At 44.1% G+C, this 26,066-nt stretch overlaps 1 protein-coding gene and 1 long non-coding RNA gene across 3 annotated transcripts in view; one reads left to right on the forward strand and one right to left on the reverse strand.

Moving 5' to 3' along the window:
* The window catches only part of LOC146683488 (uncharacterized), a 62,091-nt gene that overhangs the window by 4,954 nt on the left and 31,071 nt on the right, over positions 1 to 26,066 (reverse strand). The gene's annotated exons all lie outside the window — the stretch shown is intronic.
* Positions 9,926 to 13,066, forward strand: LOC146683489 (ubiquitin carboxyl-terminal hydrolase 37-like). Its single transcript, XM_085445405.1, has 9 exons — positions 9,926 to 10,204; positions 10,296 to 10,419; positions 10,505 to 10,656; positions 10,762 to 10,861; positions 11,002 to 11,078; positions 11,256 to 11,364; positions 11,975 to 12,032; positions 12,201 to 12,358; positions 12,445 to 13,066. The coding sequence occupies exons 1-9, from the start codon at positions 10,101 to 10,103 to the stop codon at positions 12,448 to 12,450; spliced, it is 888 nt and encodes a 295-aa protein (XP_085301531.1). The 5' UTR covers positions 9,926 to 10,100; the 3' UTR covers positions 12,451 to 13,066.

Genomic DNA, 26,066 nt, shown 5'->3' on the forward strand with positions numbered 1-26,066 from the left:
AATCTACTGCCTGTTTCTTTATACATAGTATTAATATTTTGAAAACATGAATCCCATTCAACTGAAGATATGTCCAATGCCATGCCCTGGGCCCAGTAGCCCTTAACTTTAAGGAGAGGGTCAGCTGACCGTTCTTGCAATAAGTGATAAATCTTAGAGGTAATGCCTTTACCCAAGGATGATCTTGAGAGCATGACTTCCACAGGGCTGCCCACAGGACAACTCAAAGGGGTTCCCAGCCACTTCGATAATGAACTATGTATTTGGACATATCTCCAGAATTGATTACGCTGCAACTTATATAACTCCACAATTTTATCAAAGCTTAAAAAACATTTAGTCCCACAGTCAAATAAATCTGATACATTAAGGATGCCTGCTTTACGGCACTGTAACCAGTCAACCGATGTCCCTCCAATTAAAATTATTTTATTACTCCATAAGGTTGCCGAAGGTGATTTAATAAAGTCCCAGCGACCTGCCCTATGTAATTTAAACCACAATATCTTTGCAATTATAGGATGGGTAGTTTTATGACTGGTATCAAACAGCTCCCTCCAAGGAGAAATACCGCCATTAACTTCCGTCTCTATATGGGACCAGATGGGTTTAACTGGTGCAGTAGGTAACCAAGCTCTAAGTTGTTTCACGTTCATCACCCAATAATACCATTGGAAATTAGGCAATGAAAAACCTCCTTGTTTTGCACTCGCTTGAAGTTTCTTAATACTTAAACGATGTGGTGAGCTATCCCAAAGAAACTGCCGCATTAAAAAGTCTAGATCTTTGAAATACTTATCTGGAATGTGTAATGGAATATTAGATAAAATATAAAAGATCATGGGTGCAGTCATCATCTTAATACAACTAATTTTACCCCATATTGTGAGACACACTCTGGACCATCTACCAAATTCCATTTTTATCCTTTCAAACATTGGCTCCATATTTGCTGGAACCATCTTAGTGTAATCCGAGGTAATTTGTATCCCCAAATACCTCAAACCATTCACGGACCACAGAAACTCCCTGTCACGGCGAGTGAGATAAGCCGTATAAAAATAATAAATGAGGATCCAATCGCAGGCAGTAGTGGAGGAGTGAAGGTGGTTTATTGGACACGAAATAAATATAGACAAACAGCAAATGGAGCACAAACTAAACTAGACTGGAGACAACTAAACTACTGAATACGAACCGGAACTCAAACATGAAGCAAGGTGGACGACGGTACAAGATGGTGACGGCAGGGAACACACGGATGAAACATGGTGGAAAACACAGACAGACCAGCAACTACAATGACAGAGGACACGACTTAAATACACACAGAGAAACACAGGGGAATTACACACAGGTGGTGGACACAGCTGGGAATAATCAACAAGACGAGACAGAGGTAAAACTGAACACACTCACATGGGACGCAGACCTTCACAATAAAACAGGAAACGAGAACACTACACCAAGACGCAGACCTGACACAGAGACAGACAGAATGACACATGGAACTAGGGCTGAACGATTATGGAAAATAATCTAATTGCGATTTTTTGCCCCAATATTGCGATTGCGATGCGATATGCGATTATTTTTTAAGGTCTTTGTCTTCTGTATTATTAAACAAAGACAAGCAATACATCATATAGTATGGCCAATACTATATTACATTAATTTTAAACTGTTCTTTCCTGGAAGACAGACCTCTGTTATGATGACATGAGGTGATGCATGAATTGATGACTGACATTTTTATTTAACTTCTTCAATCACAACAGTATATTTGAACATACACAATAGTTTATTTTTAGCTTACAAACATCTGAGCATAAAGTGCTGACAAGGAACCCTGGTGTAAACATTAAAATGAAAGTCAGTACAATGTGCAGATTGCAGAAATATACATAAACAAAATCAGTGGCTTTACCACACTCAGTTTTTCGACAAACTACTAGACAGTCATTCAATTAAAAAATAATATTAAATAAATAAAACTAATAAATAAAAAATACACACATCTTACTGATCTCTGCAGTCAGTAACATTACACATAAAGTGCAAACATAATAGCAATTGTATAAACACACACACAAACACGCCTTTAAAATTTAAAGGCGTGAAATTGGACGGTCTAGTTCTGATTAGCGTCACCGCTGTCTCGGTGGAGTTTAATAAACTCGGCCGTCTGCTTCTTGCTATCTAAAATATAACCAGACACTGGTGTAAATTCTCGACTGTCTCATACTTCTGTTTAATAAGTTTTCTGTTTGACGTTTAGTCAGCTGTGTGAAAACCAAGGAGGAACCCACCCGGGGGATTAATAAAGTTTTATTTTATCTAATCTAATAACTTTAATCTCAGCCAAACCGATTTACTCACGAACAAACAAAACACTGAAAAAAGCCCAACAATAACATTTTTAGGTTGTCTAAGTGACTTATATATTACGTTTAACCCGAGCAGCGAAACTCCGCGGTGATCTGAAAATGATGTGCCGGGAGTTGTGCCGTTCTCGGCCGCATCAGTAACCCTCGAGCTCCCGGCTAGCTGTCGAGCTGGTGGGTAGCAGACGCCTCTGAAAACGTCGAAGCACTTTTGCAAATATGGGATATCTTGATAAACCGAGCAGATATTTGATGTTTACACAACTACTTTCTCGCCTGAAAATATGTTAAAAGTTTATTTTGTGACCCTGAAAGATTAGTATGAGTAATTTTAAAACTTAGTAGCGGCCGCCATTGCTGGAAACTGGAGTTTGGCTGGGCCGCGCTATGAATTCTGGGATATGGTAGTAATTTGGACAGCCTTCGGCACGTCGCTGTGACGTAATCGGTCTACAAATGCGGCCTCAGGAGGATGCAGCCCATGAATTTGGACATGTCCAGAGTATAATTGCAGCCTTTGCGGTTAGAAAATTGCACTTGATCATGTCGCGATATTATCGCAAATGCGATATATCGTTCAGCCCTACATGGAACCTGAACTAAACTAAACGTGAGATACAACCGAGAACAAATCCTTAAACATGAATAAACAGAAACATAGAATTCTAATAATAATAATAATAATAATAATAATAATAATAATAGGGCAGCACGGTGGCACGGTGGTTAGCACTGTTGCCGCACAGCAAGAAGGTCCTGAGTTCAATTCCAACATCAGGCCGGGGTCTTTCTGTGTGGAGTTTGCATGTTCTCCCCGTGTTTGCGTGGGTTCTCTCCGGGTACTCCGGCTTCCTCCCACCGTCCAAAGACATGCAGCTTGTGGGGATAGGTTAATTGGATAATCCAAATTGTCACTAGGTGTGAATGTGCGAATGAATGTGAGTGCGAATGGTTGTCTGTCCCTGTGTGTTGGCCCTGCGACAGACTGGCGACCTGTCCAGGGTGTACCCCGCCTCTCGCCGTATGACAGCTGGGATAGGCTCCAGCGCCCCCCGCGACCCTGAAAAGGACAAGCGGAAGCGAATGGATGGATGGATGGATGGAATAATAATAATAATAATAATACTCATAACGCCCAAAACCACAACAAACATTCAAAAATAAACTAATCAATCAAAATTCAAAATACTGGGTCGAAACTGACCCAGAACCATGACAGTACCCCCCCCACCTCCAAGGGCTGGCCCCCGACAGCCCCAAACAAAAAGACAGCAACAAAACAGAGCACCAGACCAGGGTGGGTGGAGGGGGTCAAGGAAGGAGGGTACGAAACCAAAAACAAGGGGCTGAAGCCGGACCAAACGAAGACGAGGCAGGGCCAGACGAAGGCGGAGCCGGACCAGATGAAGGCCAAAACCAGTCCAAAAACACAAGAAAACAGTCCACGAACACAGGAAAACAGATCAAAAACAAAACCAAACTAGAGCTCAACAAGAGTCTAAGAAAAGTTCAGGGGGTCGACAACACAAGGACCAAGACAGTTCTGGAGGCCGGCCGTGCACACGGCAACGGCGGCGACGGGCAAACAGTTCTGGAGGCCGACCGTGCACACGGCAACGGCGGTGATGGGCAAACAGTTCTGGAGGCCGACCACTTGGAAGGCAGTGGCGGCCACTGAGCAGGTCCGGAGGTCGGCCGCGATGCCAGCGGCGGCCGACGAACTCTTTCCGGAGGCCGTCCCCGAAGGCCATGATGCCAACTTAGAGGCCCGGAAAACGGCCGGCAGAGGCGAGGCAGAACGGGTCGAGCTGGCTCTGATGGCGGTGTGGCAACCGCAGGACCAGACGAGGCAGGACCAGACGAAGACGAGGCAGGACCAGACGAAGGCGGAGCTGAAGCCGAACCAGATGAAGGCGGAGCTGAAGCCGGACCAAACGAAGATGAGGCAGGGCCAGACGAAGGCGGAGCCGGACCAGATGAAGGCACGGAGGCTGGACCAGGCGTGGATGAAGGCACGGCAGCGGGACGGCTGCGGAACCAGACAGTGGTGATGCTGCAGGCAGTGATGCTGCAGGAGGTGATGTGGATGCAGGCAACGGTGTAGAAGCCACAGGGGATGATTCAGCAGGTGGTGGCTAAACAAACTTCCCCGGACCGTCAGCAGACGTGAGGATGTGCTTGCTGGGTCCTCCAGGACCCCCAGCAGACGAGGCATGGTGCTGGGTGGGCTCCTCAGACCCACCATCTGACTTGGCTTGAGGCTGGACGGGCAACTCGGGCCCCCCAGCTGACGACAGTTGAGGCTGGCTGGGTTCTCCCGAACCCCCAGCTGACGACACTTGAGGCTGGCTGGGCTCCTCAGGCCCTCCAGCCGACGAGGCAGGATGCTGGCTGGGTTCACCTGAACCCCCAGCTAACATGGCTTGAGACTGGACGGGCCCCTCTGGCCCTCCAGTGGAAACAGACACTGAAGCAGCAGGCACGGAGACCTCTGCCAGTGTGGACACTGGCTGGGACTGAGCAGCACAGTGGCTAGACTCAGGCAGCAACAGTGGGATGCAGTCCTCAGAGGGCTGAAAGTGTTCCCCAATACACTCAGCAGAGGACGGAGGCGGACGGGTGAACTCACTTGAACTCTCAGGGGGTGCTGAGAGCTGAGACTGTTCTGGTGAGTTCTCCGGTGAGGCTGCTGGCGCTGGCGTCTTGACCTCTAGGGGTCCAGAGTTGGCTGGTGACTGACACCCAGCCTCTGGGGAGGCCCTAGAGGGAGCAACTGTCTCTGACATGGCCAGCTTAAGAGAACCAGCAGATATTGTGGTGAAGTGTGTTCCCTGCTTTGAATGAGATAGTGAGGATGGTGGCTGAGTAAACGAGCGGACAGACAGCTGAACTGGTGGCAACAGAGCAATAGGCAGCGAAGCGGCTACAGAGTGACCTACAGGTAGCGGAGACGACTGTAGTGGAGTTGTAATAAGTGGTGGAGTGGGTGACTGAACTGAGGGCAGCGCGGCTGCTGACTGAACTGAGGGCAGCATTACAGGCCTGGCATTTGACTGGGATGGAAGTGAGGATGGGACAATGGAGCGGACACGGTCATAAACATGGAACGAGGGTTCAGAACAGGCAGTCTTAGAAGCTATGGCCATGGGTGAGAAATCATTGTTATCCTCAGTAGAAACACAAAAAATTGCGGTAGCGGCGGGGGGGTGTAGGTGAAGCTCGTGGAGAACGAAACTCTGCACGAGCGGATGCAAAGAGTCCAATAGCCAGGGATAACCGGAAATAAGGTGTTGTAGGTTGGCTTCCACAGTGTAAAGAGAGGCGTCTCCCTCATGCTCTAACCACTGGTTAATTAATCTAGAAGCAGAGTCAATAACGGCCTCCCGAAGCTCCCTGGGTGGACTGAATGCCGCTGGATCCATAGCTGGCTGGTCCGTACTGTCACGGCGAGTGAGATAAGCCGTATAAAAATAATAAATGAGGATCAATCGCAGGCAGTAGTGGAGGAGTGAAGGTGGTTTATTGGACACGAAATAAATATAGACAAACAGCAAATGGAGCACAAACTAAACTAGACTGGAGACAACTAAACTACTGAATACGAACCGGAACTCAAACATGAAGCAAGGTGGACGACGGTACAAGATGGTGACGGCAGGGAACACACGGATGAAACATGGTGGAAAACACAGACGGACCAGCAACTACAATGACAGAGGACACGACTTAAATACACACAGAGAAACACAGGGGAATTACACACAGGTGGTGGACACAGCTGGGAATAATCAACAAGACGAAACAGAGGTAAAACTGAACACACTCACATGGGACGCAGACCTTCACAATAAAACAGGAAACGAGAACACTACACCAAGACGCAGACCTGACACAGAGACAGACAGAATGACACATGGAACCTGAACTAAACTAAACGTGAGATACAACCGAGAACAAATCCTTAAACATGAATAAACAGAAACATAGAATTCTAATAATAATAATAATAATAATACTCATAGCGCCCAAAACCACAACAAACATTCAAAAATAAACTAATCAATCAAAACTCAAAATACTGGGTCGAAACTGACCCAGAACCATGACACTCCCAACTGTTTAAATAAAGTATGGGGGCAGTGTCCTGACATAGGCATTGCCTCTGATTTATCCCAGTTGACGCGATACCCTGAAAGCAGCGTAAAGCTTTCTATACATTCTAATAGGGCTGGAATTGACTTCCCAGGCTGGGTCATAAGTAACAACACATCATCTGTATATAATAGAAGCTTATGTTGACTATTACCCATCGAAATTTCAAATATATTTACATTATTTCTCAGTTTTTGTGCCAAAGGCTCTATAGCAATTACAAAAAGACCGGGGCTAAGGGGACAACCCTGTCTTGTGGATCTCAGTAAAAGGAATAGGTCTGATATGAGCCCATTCGTCAATACTCGCGCTGAAGGCGAATCATATAATATCTTTATCCACCTAATAAAATTGTCACCAAAACCAAACTTTTCTAATGTCTTAAACAGATAATCCCACTCAACACAATCAAAAGCTTGTGCAGCATCCAGCGATAGGGCCACTGTTGGATATACTGAATCATATACATAATTTTGCAAATTAACCAACCGCCTAATATTATCTGAACCATAGCGGTTTGGAACAAAACCAGATTGGTCTGCATGAATTATTTTCGCCATTACTACTTTTAATCGACCCGCTAAGACCTTTGCCAAGATTTTTTGGTCAGAATTCAGCAAAGATATGGGGCGGTAACCACTTGGGTCTAAAGGGTCTTTCCCAGTTTTAAGAATAAATGTTATAAGTCCAGAGTGCATTGACTGAGGTAATGAGCCTACTTTGAACGCCTCATTATAAACATCGAGCAACAGGGGACTTAACATATCCTCAAATGCTCTATAGAAATCCAATGGTAACCCATCTAATCCTGGAGCTTTATTAAGTGGCATACTGTTAATTGCACGGGTAATCTCCTCCACTGTAATTGGAGCATCTATAATCAGTGGGACTAACAAGAGCATCCTAAGTAGCTGCATCACTGTCTGGTATGGTAACTGCAGCGTATTAGATCGCAGTACCCTACAACGGATTGTGAGAGCAGCTGAGAAGATCATTGGAGTCCCTCTCCCCTCCTTATAACACCCGCTTGCTGGAGGACCCCACACAGCCTTCAAACACACTCTTCACCCTGCTGCCTTCTGGAAAGAGGTCCCAGAACATCCGGGCCCTCGCTACCAAACTACGGAAAAGTTTCTTCCCACAAGCCGTCAGACCCCTGAACACTCAGTGACTGCACTGGCACACGCACACCTTCACACATGTCACTACCAAGCACTTATCTGCAGTATCTCACACTCATACACATACATACAGACACCAAGTTACTTTTGCACAATACTCAGCATTTTGCACATTTCCATTGTCTTGTGTCTGTATCGTCCTGTTCTGTCTAGTTTTGCACTGTTTTGTCTTGTTTATTTTTGCAATTTATGCACACTGCACTTTATGTAGTCCTGGGTTTGTCCGTATATGTCATATATAGCACCAGGGTCTCGGAGGAACGCGGTCTCATTTCACTCTGTACAGTACCTCTGCACGTGGTTAAAATGACAATAAAAGCCACTTGACTTGACCTGTTTTTGTAGCAGTTGCTTGGAGACGAGCACCATACAGTTCAAATGAGCATACATTCCAAAATATGCAAATGAGCCCCATACATCATAATGCTGATGTTTGCTGTTCAGGGTATGAACGTTCTATGCTGAAAGTTTATAAATATACAACCTTTGACTGCTTGTTTTCAGTTGAACTTTTGCAAAGCTGAGGAGATTTTGGCTGCGATCACATCAAGTCCAAAGATGTTTAAACTTCTTTTTCACAGAAAGGTAAGTTTGAAGAGACTCGCAGCACATTTCTCTGAATGTTTTCTTATGGTAAATAAGCATTTTTGAAACTTTTAAGGAAGCTTCTTGGATGATTTCTGTAAAAACTGAATTTTGAATCCAAATGAAGGATATTGTATTTTCTTACCATATACTTTGTTTTATGCCATTACTGATGTTGCTTTTCTTGTTTCTAAACAGAAATCACACAAACAAAACGTGGCAGAGAAGGAAATTCCTTCTACGTCTCATCAGAGGTAAAGAAATGCGCCGCTCTTTAATGCTGCTGGAGATATTTATAGCAGTGGTTTAGTTGGAGCTCTTTTATTTCCCTTTTATTGGTGTTTCGTATTTACATCTTTTTTACTACTTCTAGTCTTGTCTATAATTTCTATTGATTCAGAGATTAGCGTTTGAAAATGTAGAGTGTAAATGTACAAAATACATGATTTTGTTCCATTACAGTTATTAATTTTTATCTGCAATCTCCAGCATGTACTCCTTGTTAAAAATTTCCACTTTGAAAAATAACATTTACACTTTTGTCCTCATCAGCATCCCGGATGCTTGTGTTGCTGAAAATGGTCAAAAGAAGAAGAGAAAATGGAGACACCTCTGCTGTTCCTCGGTTTGCTTTTACACGAAACATATGAAATGCACATTCTCTTTAAATTGCACTTGTTAATTTAAAGTGACTTTACTTTTTTAATAAACTTATGTTTGTTCGTCCTCTGCAGCAAACTGACAGCGATGCAGAGGCAGAGAGCAACACTGTGAAGACACAAAAAAAGTGTCGCTGGTTTCTTTTTAAATTCTGGAAGGTATGTTTTATGGAAAGAGTCACTGTCATCAAGCATTTACTCATCACAGTTAAATGCGAAGAATTAAGAGCAATTTAGCACATCCATGTCCTCAAATTAAGTTCAAAGATGTTTAAATGTTTTTTTTTTCACAGAAAGGTAAGTTTGAAGAGACTTGCAGGATGTTTCTCTAAATATTTTTTATGGTAAATAAGCATTTTTGAATCTTTTAATGAAGCTTGATGGATGATTTCTGTAAAAACTGAATTTTGATCAAAACCAAATGAAGGATTTTGTATTTCATAGGACAAACTTTAAAACTCAATTTAAAGCATGAATAAATTGTTTTTAATTTATTTAAAGATATTCCTATATATCTGCTTCATGAGCTGACAGCTCACTAAAGTGATAAATAATATGAAATAATACCAAATTTTCTAACTGGACACTTTTCATGGAGAGACTCCCTTGGTATGTTTGTTTTATGCCATTACTGATGTTGGTTTTCTTGTTTCTAAACAGAAATTACACAAACAAAACGTGGCAGAGAAGGAAATTCCTTCTACGTCTCATCAGAGGTAAAGAAATGCGCCGCTCTTTAATGCTGCTGGAGATATTTATAGCAGTGGTTTAGTTGGAGCTGTTTTATTTCCCTTTTATTGGCATTTTTCTTCCACCTTGTGTATTTACATCTTTTTTACTACTTTTGGACGTCCTCCAAAATGTTTCAACTTCAAAGCTCATGCATACATGCGCATACACTGCTCAGAATCTTGACATCTTTCCTAATTTTGTGTTTGTGTTTTTACCTTTTTGGAGCAGTGTAGCATGCGGTGGGAAAAAAATAGAAAGTCAAACTGGGACTATAGACTGCTTCGGGTGAGTACACGTGGTGCACAAAGACTCACTTTGTCAAAGTGGAGAAAATGAATTATTTTACACTGATACTGTAAACGTTGCGCGTGTGTGTCAGGTTTCCAAACATCGGAAACACCTGCTACATGAACTCCTGCCTGCAGAGCCTCCTCAACATTGAGGAGTTCATAAGAGACATCAGGCGTCAGGGGGTTTTGTGGAGCACAGATCCAGAAGCTCAGCTCTTAAGGTGCGCTACGTCAACCTTCTACTTTCTTCAAAAACCTGAAGAACAAAGAGATCTAACAGCAGAAATGTCTGTTTACCCTTCCTTTCTACAGAAGGCTTATTGATGTCAGGGACTGTCACGAGTCAACAGATTATGGCCTTAAAGATCACCACCTAAGAGCTTTTAAGAAGGCATTCAGCAGTCAAGCTCCTGAATACACCGGCAGTGCACAGAAAGTGCGTCAGCTATTTGGACATTTCGTTTTTTGCTTTACCTTCTGATTTTGATGTACTGTTTTAAATCTCTCTGCTTTTCTTTCAGGACGCTCATGAATTCCTAACATTATTCCTCGATGAGGTCAAAAGGCTCACACCTCACCTGGAGAGGAACGCAGCTCTCCTGGGCCAAAGTTATAGCTGCCCAGTAGAAGACCATCACATTTTTAAAATGGAAAACATGAGGACATGCAAGAGGTAAGCCTGTCTTTCAGAAACGCAGAGCTGGTTGCAATATTTTCATATACCTCTTTTCCACGTACCTGATCTTTACTTTAACTACGTTACTCCTGAAATGTGTAGCTGCGGTCACCAATCATCACAGCAAGAGGAATTCACCAGCTTGTCTCTAGACCTTGTTCCAGAGGGGTCTATTATAAACATGTTAGAGACATACTTGAAGGTAAGATCACAAATTCCAATAGAGTTGTCGTATCAGCGATCTTAACACACCTTTTTTGTTAGTGTTTGTGTGCATGTGTGTGTGCATATGTTGAGATTTCTTTCTACCATAAAGCCTGTCTTCTCTGTGCTGTTGTTCAGGAACAAGAAATAGAATTTCGCTGTGATTGTGGAGGGACGGCCTCAGAACTGAAGTCGTCTTTTGATACACTGCCAAGGTGAGTAAGGTCACATCAGAATTGATCGACTGACCAGGTTTCCAAACTGTGGCGCATCAAATATCAGAGTTCTTCGAGACAATACTTGAGCAGTCGTTTTCTCCCATCTTCTGTTTGTGTTTGACACTCATTCTTCTTATTTTCTACCTTGTTTGTGTTTTTTTTCTTTTCTGCCAGAGTTCTGATCTTGCATCTGAAGAGGTTTGGCTTTACACAAACCTACAAGATTAAGAAGGTGGATGACCCCGTCAGGCTGCAGAGGGACTTGGTGGTGCCATCCAATCAGGTAAAAACAGACTGCAGAACGTCTCAGGCTACGTCCACACTAGCCCGGATAGATTTGAAAACTCCGTGTCCACACTGGCGTTTTCAGTCATTTTCAAATAGTTGTGCGTCTGCATTGAAACGGCCGAAAACGCTTACGTTCCAGTCCTGCGCATGCGCAAAAGTGAGTGAGAATTACAGAATTTGAAGAAAAGCTATCCGGAGCATGTACAAACTGATATTAATCTTTTTTAGGGCTGTCAAAGTTGAGAGCAATCAAAACAACTGCTGTCTAATGCACTCGGCTTATCTTTGTTTAATTGCTCACATGACTGCATCACATGACCAAAATGCGTCATCGTTTTAGAAAGTCTGCGTTTTCGAGTGTCCACACTGCGATGGGACAACTCCGTTTTGAAATGTATGCGTTTTCGAGAGCGTTTTCAAGATGCTGTGTTTTTCCTTGAGGAAAACGCCGTCTCGGTGTGGACGGGAGGTCAAAGCGGAGAGAAAACGATGCGTTTTCAAACGAAAACGCATTAGTGTGGACGTAGCCTCAGCAAATCAGCTTAATTATGGCACTGATGTGAGACTTTATGAAACTAACACTCTTTGGATTTGTTCCTTCTCAGGGTGGTGGCTGTTATAGTCTTTGCAGCATCATCAGTCATTATGGAGGCACAGAGTCAGGTAAAACAACAGACTTGTGACAAACAGAAAATGAAACTTGCTACTTTTCAGTGAAGGACTCACACACAAAAGCTTTTGATGTTCTAAGAAGCACTAAGTCAAAATCACTGTTTGCTTGAATCAGTTGACTTCCAGAAGTTGGATTCATTTGTCTTAATGTGATTTCAGGACACTACATCTGTAGTTCTGTCCATCCTGAGGAGAGTCAGCACTCTACATCAGATCGCTGGCTCACCTATAATGACGCACAGGTGCTCCACACAACTGGATCTGCAGTTTGTGAGGAACAGCAGCAGTCGGCCTACATCCTGTTTTACAAGAGAAACGTAAGAAGACACAGCATCTCATCCTGAAGTGAGAGAATTTTTAAATGTCCTGTTACCTTGTTAACCAGTTTTGTCTTCATTCTCAGTTCTGAAACAGGAAATGGAAGGAAGGAAGGAAGTTAAGGTCATCATCATGCTGAGAAGGAAAAGCAGTCGTCCCAGCCCACCATCGCACACTGGAGGACAAGTATAGGTAAGTATTGCCCTCAGGAGGGAGGGTCCTGCCAGAGAGCCTGGTCCTCCCAAGATTTCTTCCTCCAGGAGGGAGTTTTTTCTTGCCACCGTCGCCCCACATTCACTGGTCTCATCAGCAGGGACATTTTTAACCTCCTAAGACCTGAACTTTCATGGCATGCATTTTTAATTCCTCTGTGCCATTTAGGTTGATTGGGACCCGATGAAGGTAAAAACCAAGACATCAGATTCAGACTATCTTTTTTTTGTTTCTCAAAAGAATGAGATCCACATATGAGGACATTCATTTTAAATTTCGATTGAACAGTGGCAGTGTCATGTCCTCCCTCATAAGTGGATATCAGGTTTTTGAAGAGCAAAATTTTGTATTTTGGTCTAGACAACCCAAAATGTTATGTCTACATATGTGGACACCAGGTCCTAGGAGGTTAAAACAAAATCTACTAGAGATCGTCCTTTTCTGGACCAGTGTTTGGCTTGCTCTCTGGGAACAACAAATTAGTGCTGTCAGCGTTAACGTCATTAGGTAAAATGACGTTAACACTGACAGCACTAATTTGTTGTTATTATTATTAATATTATTATTAATTTATTTGTAAAATAAATTAAATAAAAAAAAACCAAAGAAATGATTTAATTCTTTATGTTATTTTGTTTTATTAAAATCAAAATAACAACAAAAACAAAAATAACTAATAAAAAAATATTAAAAGTATTCAGCAGTGTTTTGTGAATCTTGTAATGAGCCTTAGTTAAGTTGATGTCACAGAAGTTTCTGAATCATTTAGATTGTTCAACAAACTGATTCACTCAGGTAAAGATGGTGAGCTGGAGCAATGGTACCCTTGGAGTTCAGTTTAAGTTTTCAGACAAATATTCCCTCGATCAGTTGCAGCTTCTGCTTTTAAATAAATGATTTAGCTGCAAATGTTTAGCTACAGGTAGCAAAGTCCAAAAGTGACACCAGCCAAACATGCAAAAAATGCAAGACGGTGGTGCGCACAGATACAGCGGCTCTATGCTCTCCACTTACCCAATTTCACTGTGCAAGAAACTGCACAATGACAATAAAAAGCTCTAAGTCTAAAACAGTTTCCTGTCCAGTAAAATCAGGCAATTATTCGCTCCAGAGTTTTATCCTACTCCAGGTGAGCAGCCATCGACTTGTAATGAGCCAGCTAAAACAATAATTTCTCAGTGGCTCTTCTGGCACCAACAAGTGGGTGTGTTCTTCCATCGTGCAAGTGTCACGACACACTGAACATGGTCTGAACATGGATTTTCCCTCGATATTTCTTTTCACCAGTACTATGGGGTATTTGTGAATATCCATGACTGACCCGGCCAGGTGGCCAGCTGGTCTTTGGACAGGGTCACGGCAGTTTCAAGGTTCAACAAAATCCCTTTCACTGACAGACTGAAGGAAAGCTCCTCAAAAATGGAGGGTCTTCAAGCTCCTCAGTGGCAGGAAAAGGTTTCCCGGACCCAGTGTTGTATATTTGTTTCCCAAAAGATCGAAATAGTGGAGAGAAATCAGGTTCTGAAACCATCCAGAAGACAAAGTCTCCAACTGGTTTGTGGAAGTCCAGTTTCTCCAAATTAATCAGCGGGTGAATGTTTCTTCATGGATGGTTTTGATTCTGTTGTTATTCACGAACAAAGCCGTCAAAGCAGCATCTGAAAGAAAGTCATCTTTCATTGTTGTCTCCAGCGTGTTAAAAGAGAGATCGAGCTCAGTGATGAGTTTTGAAGCGGCTGCAGGGACTTCTCCAAGGTTTTGGCTCGAACAGTCGAAGGATGTTGTTCACAGTGGTGACACTGTTGACTGGTGATTGACAAGCACTGAGATACTAACATGACAAACACAAGAAACATCATGACTTATTCTCCTGAGTGCCTGCAAAACACAAACACAAAATCAAACTCAAAGCTTTTCTCTCAGGTGCTGGTGTGGCACAATCTAATGATAAAAAAGGTCATGCTAACAGCTTTTGGAGCACAGCTGCACAAAATAACAGCTTTTGGAGCACAAAATGCATTACAGGTAAACCCAGTACCCAAACATGTTAACAAGGATAAAGAAAATTTCTGAAACAAAAGCAGGTAGTGTGGTGATTTATGTTGTGAGGATGCTTTCACTCCCATCAAAGTCACCCAGTGTTGAGAACCCAAATGAGCCCAAAAACCTCAAGTGGCTGCAACCAACAGCGAACGTCAAGAAGTGGATACTTGCATGTTGAGCCAGAAACATGCAGAAAACCCAAAAGAGGCAAGACAGCACATCTTGGTCCCACTCAGGCAGTACGAACACCTGGAAAGAGGAGCCCACAGTTCAGACCCAAGGTCACTGGTAAGGACACCAGCCAGTTATAAGTCTAGTTTTAATTTTCATTTTAGTGTTATGGCCTTTCTAAGGGTGGCCAGACCATAATATAAGGGTGATCCACCCCTGTCTGACCCCAAGCAGCACATCACACAACCAGTACAATTTTGATGGTGATTTTTTTTCACAGTGATTGAATTCTAACAAAGGAAAGGAGCGAACTATAGCTTCGGGGTGGACCCCAAAACAACAAACAAAAGGGACCGTATCTAAAGGATGTACAAAACTTATTTATGAAAAGAATAAAACCAAATGACAATGTCTTATCTCCCTAACTAAGAAAAACATGAGAAAAGGGTAATCAAATAAAAAGGCAGTCCACCCCTACATGCTCCTGTATAAAGAGACGGGTAACACAAAGCCTGCAGGTTGAGGTCCATGGCGGTGTCATCTTATATGTTGTCTCCAGGTCAAGGAGACAACATATAACATGGATAGACACAGATTTCAAAATAGCCAGCTGGAATGTTAAGGGGTTGAATAACGGGATTAAGAGGAAGAAAATATTAACATATCTAAAGTTATCAAGAGTTGATATAGCCTTTATTCAAGAAATGCACACGTGTAAGTCAGAAGCCTTAAAACTTAAATGTTCCTGGGTAGGTAAAGTCTTTTCCAGTCCTGGAACTGGTAAAAGTAGGGGAGTGTCGGTTCTGATTCATAAAGCAGTTAGCTTTACTGAAACAAAAGTAATAACAGATAAGGAAGGTAGATTTATATTGGTTTATGGACAACTACTGGACACACCAATAATTTTATGTAATATCTATGCACCTAATGCGGACATACTCACCTTTTTTCACAACCTGTCACAGTATCTTTTGGAATTAGAAGGTGCACAAATAGTGGTAGGAGGAGATTTTAATCAAATACTGGATCAAGACCTAGATAGATCACTTCCTAGGAGAGGCACAGAGAGTAAATCTGTAGTTGCCATAAGGCAGATGACCTCAGATTTAGGTCTGAATGATATTTGGCGGACAATGCATCCAGAAGGCAGGGAATATTCCTTTTACTCTCCGCCTCATAATGTTTATACTAGAATCGACTACTTTCTTATTTCTGAAGCCTTAGTGAATAACTCTATAGATTCAAGTATTGGTAACTAAGCTGTAGTGCCTCTTCACCTCACTGTGCAATACCTTTTGTGCAATACTTTTGTAAATAGTCAACGGTGCAATAGACTCAATACTTGAAATGTGCAATTCTTGAAATGTGCAATTCACTTGTATTTTTATTTTTATTCCTATTTATTCTATTTATCCCCTTCGTATATTTTATTTATATTGTCTCTGTATTTATATATATATGTGTGTGTGTGTGTGTGTGTGTGTGTATTATATATATATATATATATATATATATATGTATATATATATATATATATAAAAAACACCCAGCACGCCCCTGCGGGCGGTTTATCCTTCAAGCTCGGGTCCTCTACCAGAGGCCTGGGAGCTTGAGGGTCCTGCGCAGTATCTTAGCTGTTCCCAGGACTGCGCTCTTCTGGACAGAGATCTCCGATGTTATTCCCGGGATCTGCTGGAGCCACTCGCCTAGCTTGGGAGTCACCGCACCTAGTGCTCCGATTACCACGGGGACCACCGTTACCTTCACCCTCCACATCCTCTCGAGCTCTTCTCTGAGCCCTTGGTATTTCTCCAGCTTCTCGTGTTCCTTCTTCCTGATATTGCTGTCATTCGGAACCGCTACATCGATCACTACGGCCGCCTTCTTCTGTTTGTCTACCACCACTATGTCCGGTTGGTTAGCCACCACCATTTTGTCCGTCTGTATCTGGAAGTCCCACAGGATCTTAGCTCGGTCATTCTCCACCACCCTTGGGGGCATCTCCCATTTTGACCTCGGGACTTCCAGGTTGTACTCAGCACAGATGTTCCTGTACACTATGCCGGCCACTTGGTTATGGCGTTCCATGTATGCCTTGCCTGCTAGCATCTTGCACCCTGCTGTTATGTGCTGGATTGTCTCTGGGGCATCTTTACACAGCCTGCACCTGGGGTCTTGCCTGGTGTGATAGACCCCAGCCTCTATGGATCTTGTGCTCAGAGCTTGTTCTTGTGCTGCCATGATTAGTGCCTCTGTGCTGTCTTTCAGTCCAGCTTTGTCCAGCCACTGGTAGGATTTCTGGATATCAGCCACCTCCTCTATCTGCCGGTGGTACATACCGTGCAGGGGCCTGTCCTTCCATGATGGTTCCTCGTCTCCCTCCTCTTTCTTGGGTTTCTGCTGCCTGAGGTATTCACTGAGCACTCGGTCAGTTGGGGCCATCTTCCCAATGTATTCTTGGATGTTCCTTGTCTCATCCTGGACTGTGGTGCTGACACTCACCAGTCCCCGGCCCCCTTCCTTCCGCTTATCGTACAGCCTCAGGGTGCTGGACTTGGGGTGAAACCCTCCATGCATGGTAAGGAGCTTTCTTGTCTTTATGTCAGTGGTTTCTATCTCCTCCTTTGGCCAGCTTATTACCCCAGCAGGGTATCTGATCACGGGCAGGGCGTATGTGTTGATGGCCCGGATCTTGTTCTTACCATTCAGCTGACTCCTCAGGACTTGCCTGACCCTCTGCAGGTACTTGGTGGTTGCAGCCTTTCTAGCGGCCTCTTCATGGTTCCCATTTGCCTGCAGGATCCCCAGGTACTTGTAACTGTCCTCTATGTCTGCAATGTTGCCTTCTGGTAGATCAATCCCCTCAGTTCTGACTACCTTCCCTCTCTTTGTTACCATCCGACTACACTTCTCCAGTCCGAACGACATTCCAATGTCATTGCTGTATAGCCTGGTAGTGTGGATCAGTGAATCGATGTCTCGTTCACTCTTGGCATACAGCTTGATGTCATCCATGTACAGGAGGTGGCTGACAACTGCTCCGTTCCGTAGTCGGTATCCGTAGCCAGTCTTGTTAATGATCTCACTGAGGGGGTTCAGGCCTATGCAGAACAGCAGTGGGGACAGAGCATCTCCTTGGTAGATCCCGCACTTGATGGTAACTTGTGCTATGGGCTTGGAGTTGGCCTCTAGTGTTGTACGCCACATCCCCATTGAGTTCCTGATGAAGGCTCTTAGGGTCCCATTGATCTTGTACAATTCTAGGCATTCCAGTATCCAGCTGTGGGGCATTGAGTCATAGGCCTTCTTGTAATCAATCCAGGCAGTGCACAGGTTGGTCAGTCTGGTCTTGCAGTCTCGGCTGATTGTTCTGTCTACCAGTAGCTGGTGTTTTGCACCTCTGGTATTCTTGCCAATTCCTTTCTGTGTCCCGCTCATGTATTGACCCATGTGCCTGTTCATCTTAGCCGATATGATACCTGACAGGAGCTTCCATGTAGTACTGAGGCAGGTTATTGGTCGGTAGTTGGAGGGGACCGGTCCCTTCTTGGGGTCCTTGGGGATCAGGACCGTCCGGCCTTCAGTTAGCCATTCCGGGTGTCTTTCGTTAACTAGCAGCTGGTTCATTTGTGCTGCCAGACGCTCGTGGAGTGCAGTCAGCTTCTTCAGCCAGTAGGTGTGAACCATGTCGGGCCCTGGTGCTGTCCAACTCTTCATACTGGAGACCCTTTCTTGGATATCTGCCACTGTGATGGTTACTGGACCCTGTTCAGGGAGGTCGCTGTGGTCTGCCCTCAGATCCTCTAGCCACTGAGCATTGCCGTTATGGGTTGCATCCTTCTCCCATATGCTCTTCCAGTATTGTTCTGTCTCCAGCCTTGGTGGTGCTGTTCTCTTATTGTTCCCTTGCCACTGAGAGTACACCTTTGCTGGTTCTGTGGAGAACAGCTGGTTTATTCTCCTGCCTTCTATCTCTCTGGTGTACCTCCTCAAGCGGCTGGCCAAGGCTGTGAGTCTTTGCTTGGCAGTTTCCAAGGCCTCAGGTATGGACAGCTTGCTGTATTTCTTAGGCACCTTATTTGTCGCACCTTTCTGCAACTCCGTTAGTTGGCTAACCTCCCTCCGTGCTACTTTGATCTTGCCCTCTAGCCTCCTTCTCCATGGAGGGTACTGCCCCTTGTGGCTGTTCAACTTGTAGCCAAGCATCTCACTGATCACTGCTGCCGTATTGTAGATCAGCTTGTTAGTGTCGGTAACCGTGGTTGTAGGTATTGTCCGTAGTGCTGCATTAACATCATCTAGCAGACCTTCTGAGGGTACTTCACGTAATCTTGGTAACCGGCTACGGGGGATCCAGGTTTCAAGCTTGGCCATGATCCTATTTTTCAGGTCAGTTCCTCTTGCACTCAACGATCCTTCTCCTATCGCACTTGGGGCTATGTACCCAATCTCGGGTGGGGGTGATGATATCTCCCCCCTGACCTGGCGTCCTGACTCCTCCTTGCCGTAGCATTTGTGTTGTACCTCGTCAATCTCTAGCTGTGAGAGCAGTCCCTTCTTTCGAATGTTGGAACACTGAGCTACTAGTTGTATATATATATATGTATATATATATATATATATATATATATATATATATATATATATAATATTCTGTAACTCTGTAACTTCTGTCGGTGCTGTGCTTTTTTGGAAATCGAATTTCCCAGAGGAACCCACCCGAGGGATTAATAAAGTTCTATCTAATCTAATCTAATCTAATATAGTATTCTCGGACCATGTGCCAATTTTTCTATGTCTTGGAAATATTTTACAGATTCCTCAAAGCCGCAGATGGCATTTAAATGTGTCCTTAATTAAAGACTCTGGGTTTATTAAATTGATAAGCGATGAAATACAATTTTACAAACAGACAAATAATCGAGAGGACACTACATTGGCTACTTGGTGGGATGCTGTTAGGGAAAATATTCTAAAACACTTCTTCAGTAAAGACTCAGAGAAGAGAAACACACAGAACTTCTTGCTAGCAAGGGCAGCCTCCAGACTGAGACTCGCGCTGAGCTTTGCCCTTGTCTTTATTTTATACTTCAGTGTGTGTGTGTGTGTGTGTGTGTGTGTGTGTGTGTTACTGCTTGTCAAAGGGTCATATACATAAAAGCACAAAAGGTACATCCTTGGTCACAAAGAGGGTAGTCTCCCCCACCCTAGATGGTTCACCCTAGATAACACGGTGGGGAAGTCCAGCAGTTCATCTAAACAAAAGGCACTTAGACTAAAACAGACATAGCTATGTTAAAACAATAAAACAAGGTGCAACCTCTCATGCTCCCAGGACGTGGGGGTGCATTCCTGGGGTGCACACCAAGCCTGCAGCCTGTTAGAGATCACACATCCTGTCACTACACAATTAATTATATGCCTCTAAGCATACATGGTTAAATATTTCCTAATACAAATAACTACAAGCAGTATTCTACCATATGCAAACTTATATCACTAAAAGATTATACTGACTACTAAATACAATTTTCCATTGACAGATGCTATGAAGGCATACTTAAGGCGGAGGACAATTTCTTACGCTTCCTTTAAAAAGAAGGCAGCTAACAAGAATATCATTACGTTAGAAGCCAAATTAAAGGCACTTGAGGCAGTACATTCCCATACAAAAGACAGAGTTACGTTGAATAAAATTGTTAAAGTTAAATATAAGTTGAATGTACTGTACAACAGAAAGGCAGAATACGCTTTATTTCGCATTAATCAAGCATATTGGGAAATGGGAGAAAAGCCCAGTCGTTTATTAGCATACCGTCTTAAACAGAAAGACAGTATGAACCATATCCCAGGCATACGACAATCAGATGGGGTTATTTTAACTTCTTTTAGACATATAAATGATGGATTCAGGGCCTTTTACAATAATCTTTGTTCTACACAAGGGAGTTTAGATGAACAGAAATTCGAAGCATTCTTTACTGATTTAAACCTGCCACAGCTTTCTACTACTGACCAGCAGATTATAGATGCTCCAATTACAGTGGAGGAGATTACCCGTGCAATTAACAGTATGCCACTTAATAAAGCTCCAGGATTAGATGGGTTACCATTGGATTTCTATAGAGCATTTGAGGATATGTTAAGTCCCCTGTTGCTCGATGTTTATAATGAGGCGTTCAAAGTAGGCTCATTACCTCAGTCAATGCACTCTGGACTTATAACATTTATTCTTAAAACTGGGAAAGACCCTTTAGACCCAAGTGGTTACCGCCCCATATCTTTGCTGAATTCTGACCAAAAAATCTTGGCAAAGGTCTTAGCGGGTCGATTAAAAGTAGTAATGGCGAAAATAATTCATGCAGACCAATCTGGTTTTGTTCCAAACCGCTATGGTTCAGATAATATTAGGCGGTTGGTTAATTTGCAAAATTATGTATATGATTCAGTATATCCAACAGTGGCCCTATCGCTGGATGCTGCACAAGCTTTTGATTGTGTTGAGTGGGATTATCTGTTTAAGACATTAGAAAAGTTTGGTTTTGGTGACAATTTTATTAGGTGGATAAAGATATTATATGATTCGCCTTCAGCGCGAGTATTGACGAATGGGCTCATATCAGACCTATTCCTTTTACTGAGATCCACAAAAATGGGTTGTCCCCTTAGCCCCGGTCTTTTTGTAATTGCTATAGAGCCTTTGGCACAAAAACTGAGAAATAATGTAAATATATTTGAAATTTCGATGGGTAATAGTCAACATAAGCTTCTATTATATACAGATGATGTGTTGTTACTTATGACCCAGCCTGGGAAGTCAATTCCAGCCCTATTAGAATGTATAGAAAGCTTTACGCTGCTTTCAGGGTATCGCGTCAACTGGGATAAATCAGAGGCAATGCCTATGTCAGGACACTGCCCCCATACTTTATTTAAACAGTTGGGAGTGTCATGGTTCTGGGTCAGTTTCGACCCAGTATTTTGAGTTTTGATTGATTAGTTTATTTTTGAATGTATGTTTGTGGTTTTGGGCGCTATGAGTATTATTATTATTATTATTATTAGAATTCTATGTTTCTGTTTATTCATGTTTAAGGATTTGTTCTCGGTTGTATCTCACGTTTAGTTTAGTTCAGGTTCCATGTGTCATTCTGTCTGTCTCTGTGTCAGGTCTGCGTCTTGGTGTAGTGTTCTCGTTTCCTGTTTTATTGTGAAGGTCTGCGTCCCATGTGAGTGTGTTCAGTTTTACCTCTGTTTCGTCTTGTTGATTATTCCCAGCTGTGTCCACCACCTGTGTGTAATTCCCCTGTGTTTCTCTGTGTGTATTTAAGTCGTGTCCTCTGTCATTGTAGTTGCTGGTCCGTCTGTGTTTTCCACCATGTTTCATCCGTGTGTTCCCTGCCGTCACCATCTTGTACCGTCGTCCACCTTGCTTCATGTTTGAGTTCCAGTTCGTATTCAGTAGTTTAGTTGTCTCCAGTCTAGTTTAGTTTGTGCTCCATTTGCTGTTTGTCTATATTTATTTCGTGTCCAATAAACCACCTTCACTCCTCCACTACTGCCTGCGATTGATCCTCATTTATTATTTTTATACGGCTTATCTCACTCGCCGTGACAGTACGGACCAGCCAGCTATGGATCCAGCGGCATTCAGTCCACCCAGGGAGCTTCGGGAGGCCGTTATTGACTCTGCTTCTAGATTAATTAACCAGTGGTTAGAGCATGAGGGAGACGCCTCTCTTTACACTGTGGAAGCCAACCTACAACACCTTATTTCCGGTTATCCCTGGCTATTGGACTCTCTGCATCCGCTCGTGCAGAGTTTCGTTCTCCACGAGCTTCACCTACACCCCCCCGCCGCTACCGCAATTTTTTGTGTTTCTACTGAGGATAACAATGATTTCTCACCCATGGCCATAGCTTCTAAGACTGCCTGTTCTGAACCCTCGTTCCATGTTTATGACCGTGTCCGCTCCATTGTCCCATCCTCACTTCCATCCCAGTCAAATGCCAGGCCTGTAATGCTGCCCTCAGTTCAGTCAGCAGCCGCGCTGCCCTCAGTTCAGTCAGCAGCCGCGCTGCCCTCAGTTCAGTCACCCACTCCACCACTTATTACAACTCCACTACAGTCGTCTCCGCTACCTGTAGGTCACTCTGTAGCCGCTTCGCTGCCTATTGCTCTGTCGCCACCAGTTCAGCTGTCTGTCCGCTCGTTTACTCAGCCACCATCCTCACTATCTCATTCAAAGCAGGGAACACACTTCACCACAATATCTGCTGGTTCTCTTAAGCTGGCCATGTCAGAGACAGTTGCTCCCTCTAGGGCCTCCCCAGAGGCTGGGTGTCAGTCACCAGCCAACTCTGGACCCCTAGAGGTCAAGACGCCAGCGCCAGCAGCCTCACCGGAGAACTCACCAGAACAGTCTCAGCTCTCAGCACCCCCTGAGAGTTCAAGTGAGTTCACCCGTCCGCCTCCGTCCTCTGCTGAGTGTATTGGGGAACACTTTCAGCCCTCTGAGGACTGCATCCCACTGTTGCTGCCTGAGTCTAGCCACTGTGCTGCTCAGTCCCAGCCAGTGTCCACACTGGAAGAGGTCTCTGTGCCTGCTGCTTCAGTGTCTGTTTCCACTGGAGGGCCAGAGGGGCCCGTCCAGTCTCAAGCCATGTTAGCTGGGGGTTCAGGTGAACCCAGCCAGCATCCTGCCTCGTCGGCTGGAGGGCCTGAGGAGCCCAGCCAGCCTCAAGTGTCGTCAGCTGGGGGTTCGGGAGAACCCAGCCAGCCTCAACTGTCGTCAGCTGGGGGGCCCGAGTTGCCCGTCCAGCCTCAAGCCAAGTCAGATGGTGGGTCTGAGGAGCCCACCCAGCACCATGCCTCGTCTGCTGGGGGTCCTGGAGGACCCAGCAAGCACATCCTCACGTCTGCTGACGGTCCGGGGAAGTTTGTTTAGCCACCACCTGCTGAATCATCCCCTGTGGCTTCTACACCGTTGCCTGCATCCACATCACCTCCTGCAGCATCACTGCCTGCAGCATCACCACTGTCTGGTTCCGCAGCCGTCCCGCTGCCGTGCCTTCATCCACGCCTGGTCCAGCCTCCGTGCCTTCATCTGGTCCGGCTCCGCCTGGCCCTGCCTCGTCTTCGTTTGGTCCGGCTTCAGCTCCGCCTTCATCTGGTTCGGCTTCAGCCCCTTGTTTTTGGTTTCGTACCCTCCTTCCTTGACCCCCTCCACCCACCCTGGTCTGGTGCTCTGTTTTGTTGCTGTCTTTTTGTTTGGGGCTGTCGGGGGCCAGCCCTTGGAGGTGGGGGGGGGGGGGGGTACTGTCATGGTTCTGGGTCAGTTTCGACCCAGTATTTTGAGTTTTGATTGATTAGTTTATTTTTGAATGTTTGTTGTGGTTTTGGGCGTTATGAGTATTATTATTATTATTATTATTATTATTCCATCCATCCATCCATCCATCCATTCGCTTCCGCTTGTCCTTTTCAGGGTCGCGGGGGGCGCTGGAGCCTATCCCAGCTGTCATAGGGCGAGAGGCGGGGTACACCCTGGACAGGTCGCCAGTCTGTCGCAGGGCCAACACACAGGGACAGACAACCATTCGCACTCACATTCATTCGCACATTCACACCTAGTGACAATTTGGATTATCCAATTAACCTATCCCCACAAGCTGCATGTCTTTGGACGGTGGGAGGAAGCCGGAGTACCCGGAGAGAACCCACGCAAACACGGGGAGAACATGCAAACTCCACACAGAAAGACCCCGGCCTGATGTTGGAATTGAACTCAGGACCTTCTTGCTGTGCGGCAACAGTGCTAACCACCGTGCCACCGTGCTGCCCTATTATTATTATTATTATTATTATTATTATTATTAGAATTCTATGTTTCTGTTTATTCATGTTTAAGGATTTGTTCTCGGTTGTATCTCACGTTTAGTTTAGTTCAGGTTCCATGTGTCATTCTGTCTGTCTCTCAGTGTCAGGTCTGCGTCTTGGTGTAGTGTTCTCGTTTCCTGTTTTATTGTGAAGGTCTGCGTCCCATGTGAGTGTGTTCAGTTTTACCTCTGTCTCGTCTTGTTGATTATTCCCAGCTGTGTCCACCACCTGTGTGTAATTCCCCTGTGTTTCTCTGTGTGTATTTAAGTCGTGTCCTCTGTCATTGTAGTTGCTGGTCCGTCTGTGTTTTCCCACCATGTTTCATCCGTGTGTTCCCTGCCGTCACCATCTTGTACCGTCGTCCACCTTGCTTCATGTTTGAGTTCCGGTTCGTATTCAGTAGTTTAGTTGTCTCCAGTCTAGTTTAGTTTGTGCTCCATTTGCTGTTTGTCTATATTTATTTCATGTCCAATAAACCACCTTCACTCCTCCACTACTGCCTGCGATTGGATCCTCATTTATTATTTTTATACGGCTTATCTCACTCGCCGTGACAGGGAGTTTCTGTGGTCCGTGAATGGTTTGAGGTATTTGGGGATACAAATTACCTCGGATTACACTAAGATGGTTCGAGCAAATATGGAGCCAATGTTTGAAAGGATAAAAATGGAATTTGGTAGATGGTCCAGAGTGTGTCTCACAATATGGGGTAAAATTAGTTGTATTAAGATGATGACTGCACCCATGATCTTTTATATTTTATCTAATATTCCATTACACATTCCAGATAAGTATTTCAAAGATCTAGACTTTTTAATGCGGCAGTTTCTTTGGGATAGCTCACCACATCGTTTAAGTATTAAGAAACTTCAAGCGAGTGCAAAACAAGGAGGTTTTTCATTGCCTAATTTCCAATGGTATTATTGGGTGATGAACGTGAAACAACTTAGAGCTTGGTTACCTACTGCACCAGTTAAACCCATCTGGTCCCATATAGAGACGGAAGTTAATGGCGGTATTTCTCCTTGGAGGGAGCTGTTTGATACCAGTCATAAAACTACCCATCCTATAATTGCAAAGATATTGTGGTTTAAATTACATAGGGCAGGTCGCTGGGACTTTATTAAATCACCTTCGGCAACCTTATGGAGTAATAAAATAATTTTAATTGGAGGGACATCGGTTGACTGGTTACAGTGCCGTAAAGCAGGCATCCTTAATGTATCAGATTTATTTGACTGTGGGACTAAATGTTTTTTAAGCTTTGATAAAATTGTGGAGTTATATAAGTTGCAGCGTAATCAATTCTGGAGATATGTCCAAATAGTGGCTGGGAACCCCTTTGAGTTGTCCTGTGGGCAGCCCTGTGGAAGTCCTGCTCTCAAGATCATCCTTGGGTA

This window comes from Copadichromis virginalis, linkage group LG22 (genome assembly GCF_057382275.1).
Source record: "Copadichromis virginalis isolate Kocher_CV1m ecotype Utaka linkage group LG22, C_Virginalis_male_GT1.1, whole genome shotgun sequence".
NCBI lineage: Eukaryota > Metazoa > Chordata > Actinopteri > Cichliformes > Cichlidae > Copadichromis > Copadichromis virginalis.

What these genes read in the sequence shown, in the direction of transcription:
- LOC146683489 (XM_085445405.1), top strand. Translation starts at nt 10,101, where the DNA reads ATGAACTCCTGCCTGCAGAGCCTCCTCAACATTGAGGAGTTCATAAGA. An exon ending in ACACCGGCAGTGCACAGAAA is followed by an intron (nt 10,420 to 10,504) that starts GTGCGTCAGCTA and finishes CTTTTCTTTCAG; the next exon opens with GACGCTCATGAATTCCTAAC. An exon ending in AACATGAGGACATGCAAGAG is followed by an intron (nt 10,657 to 10,761) that starts GTAAGCCTGTCT and finishes TGAAATGTGTAG; the next exon opens with CTGCGGTCACCAATCATCAC.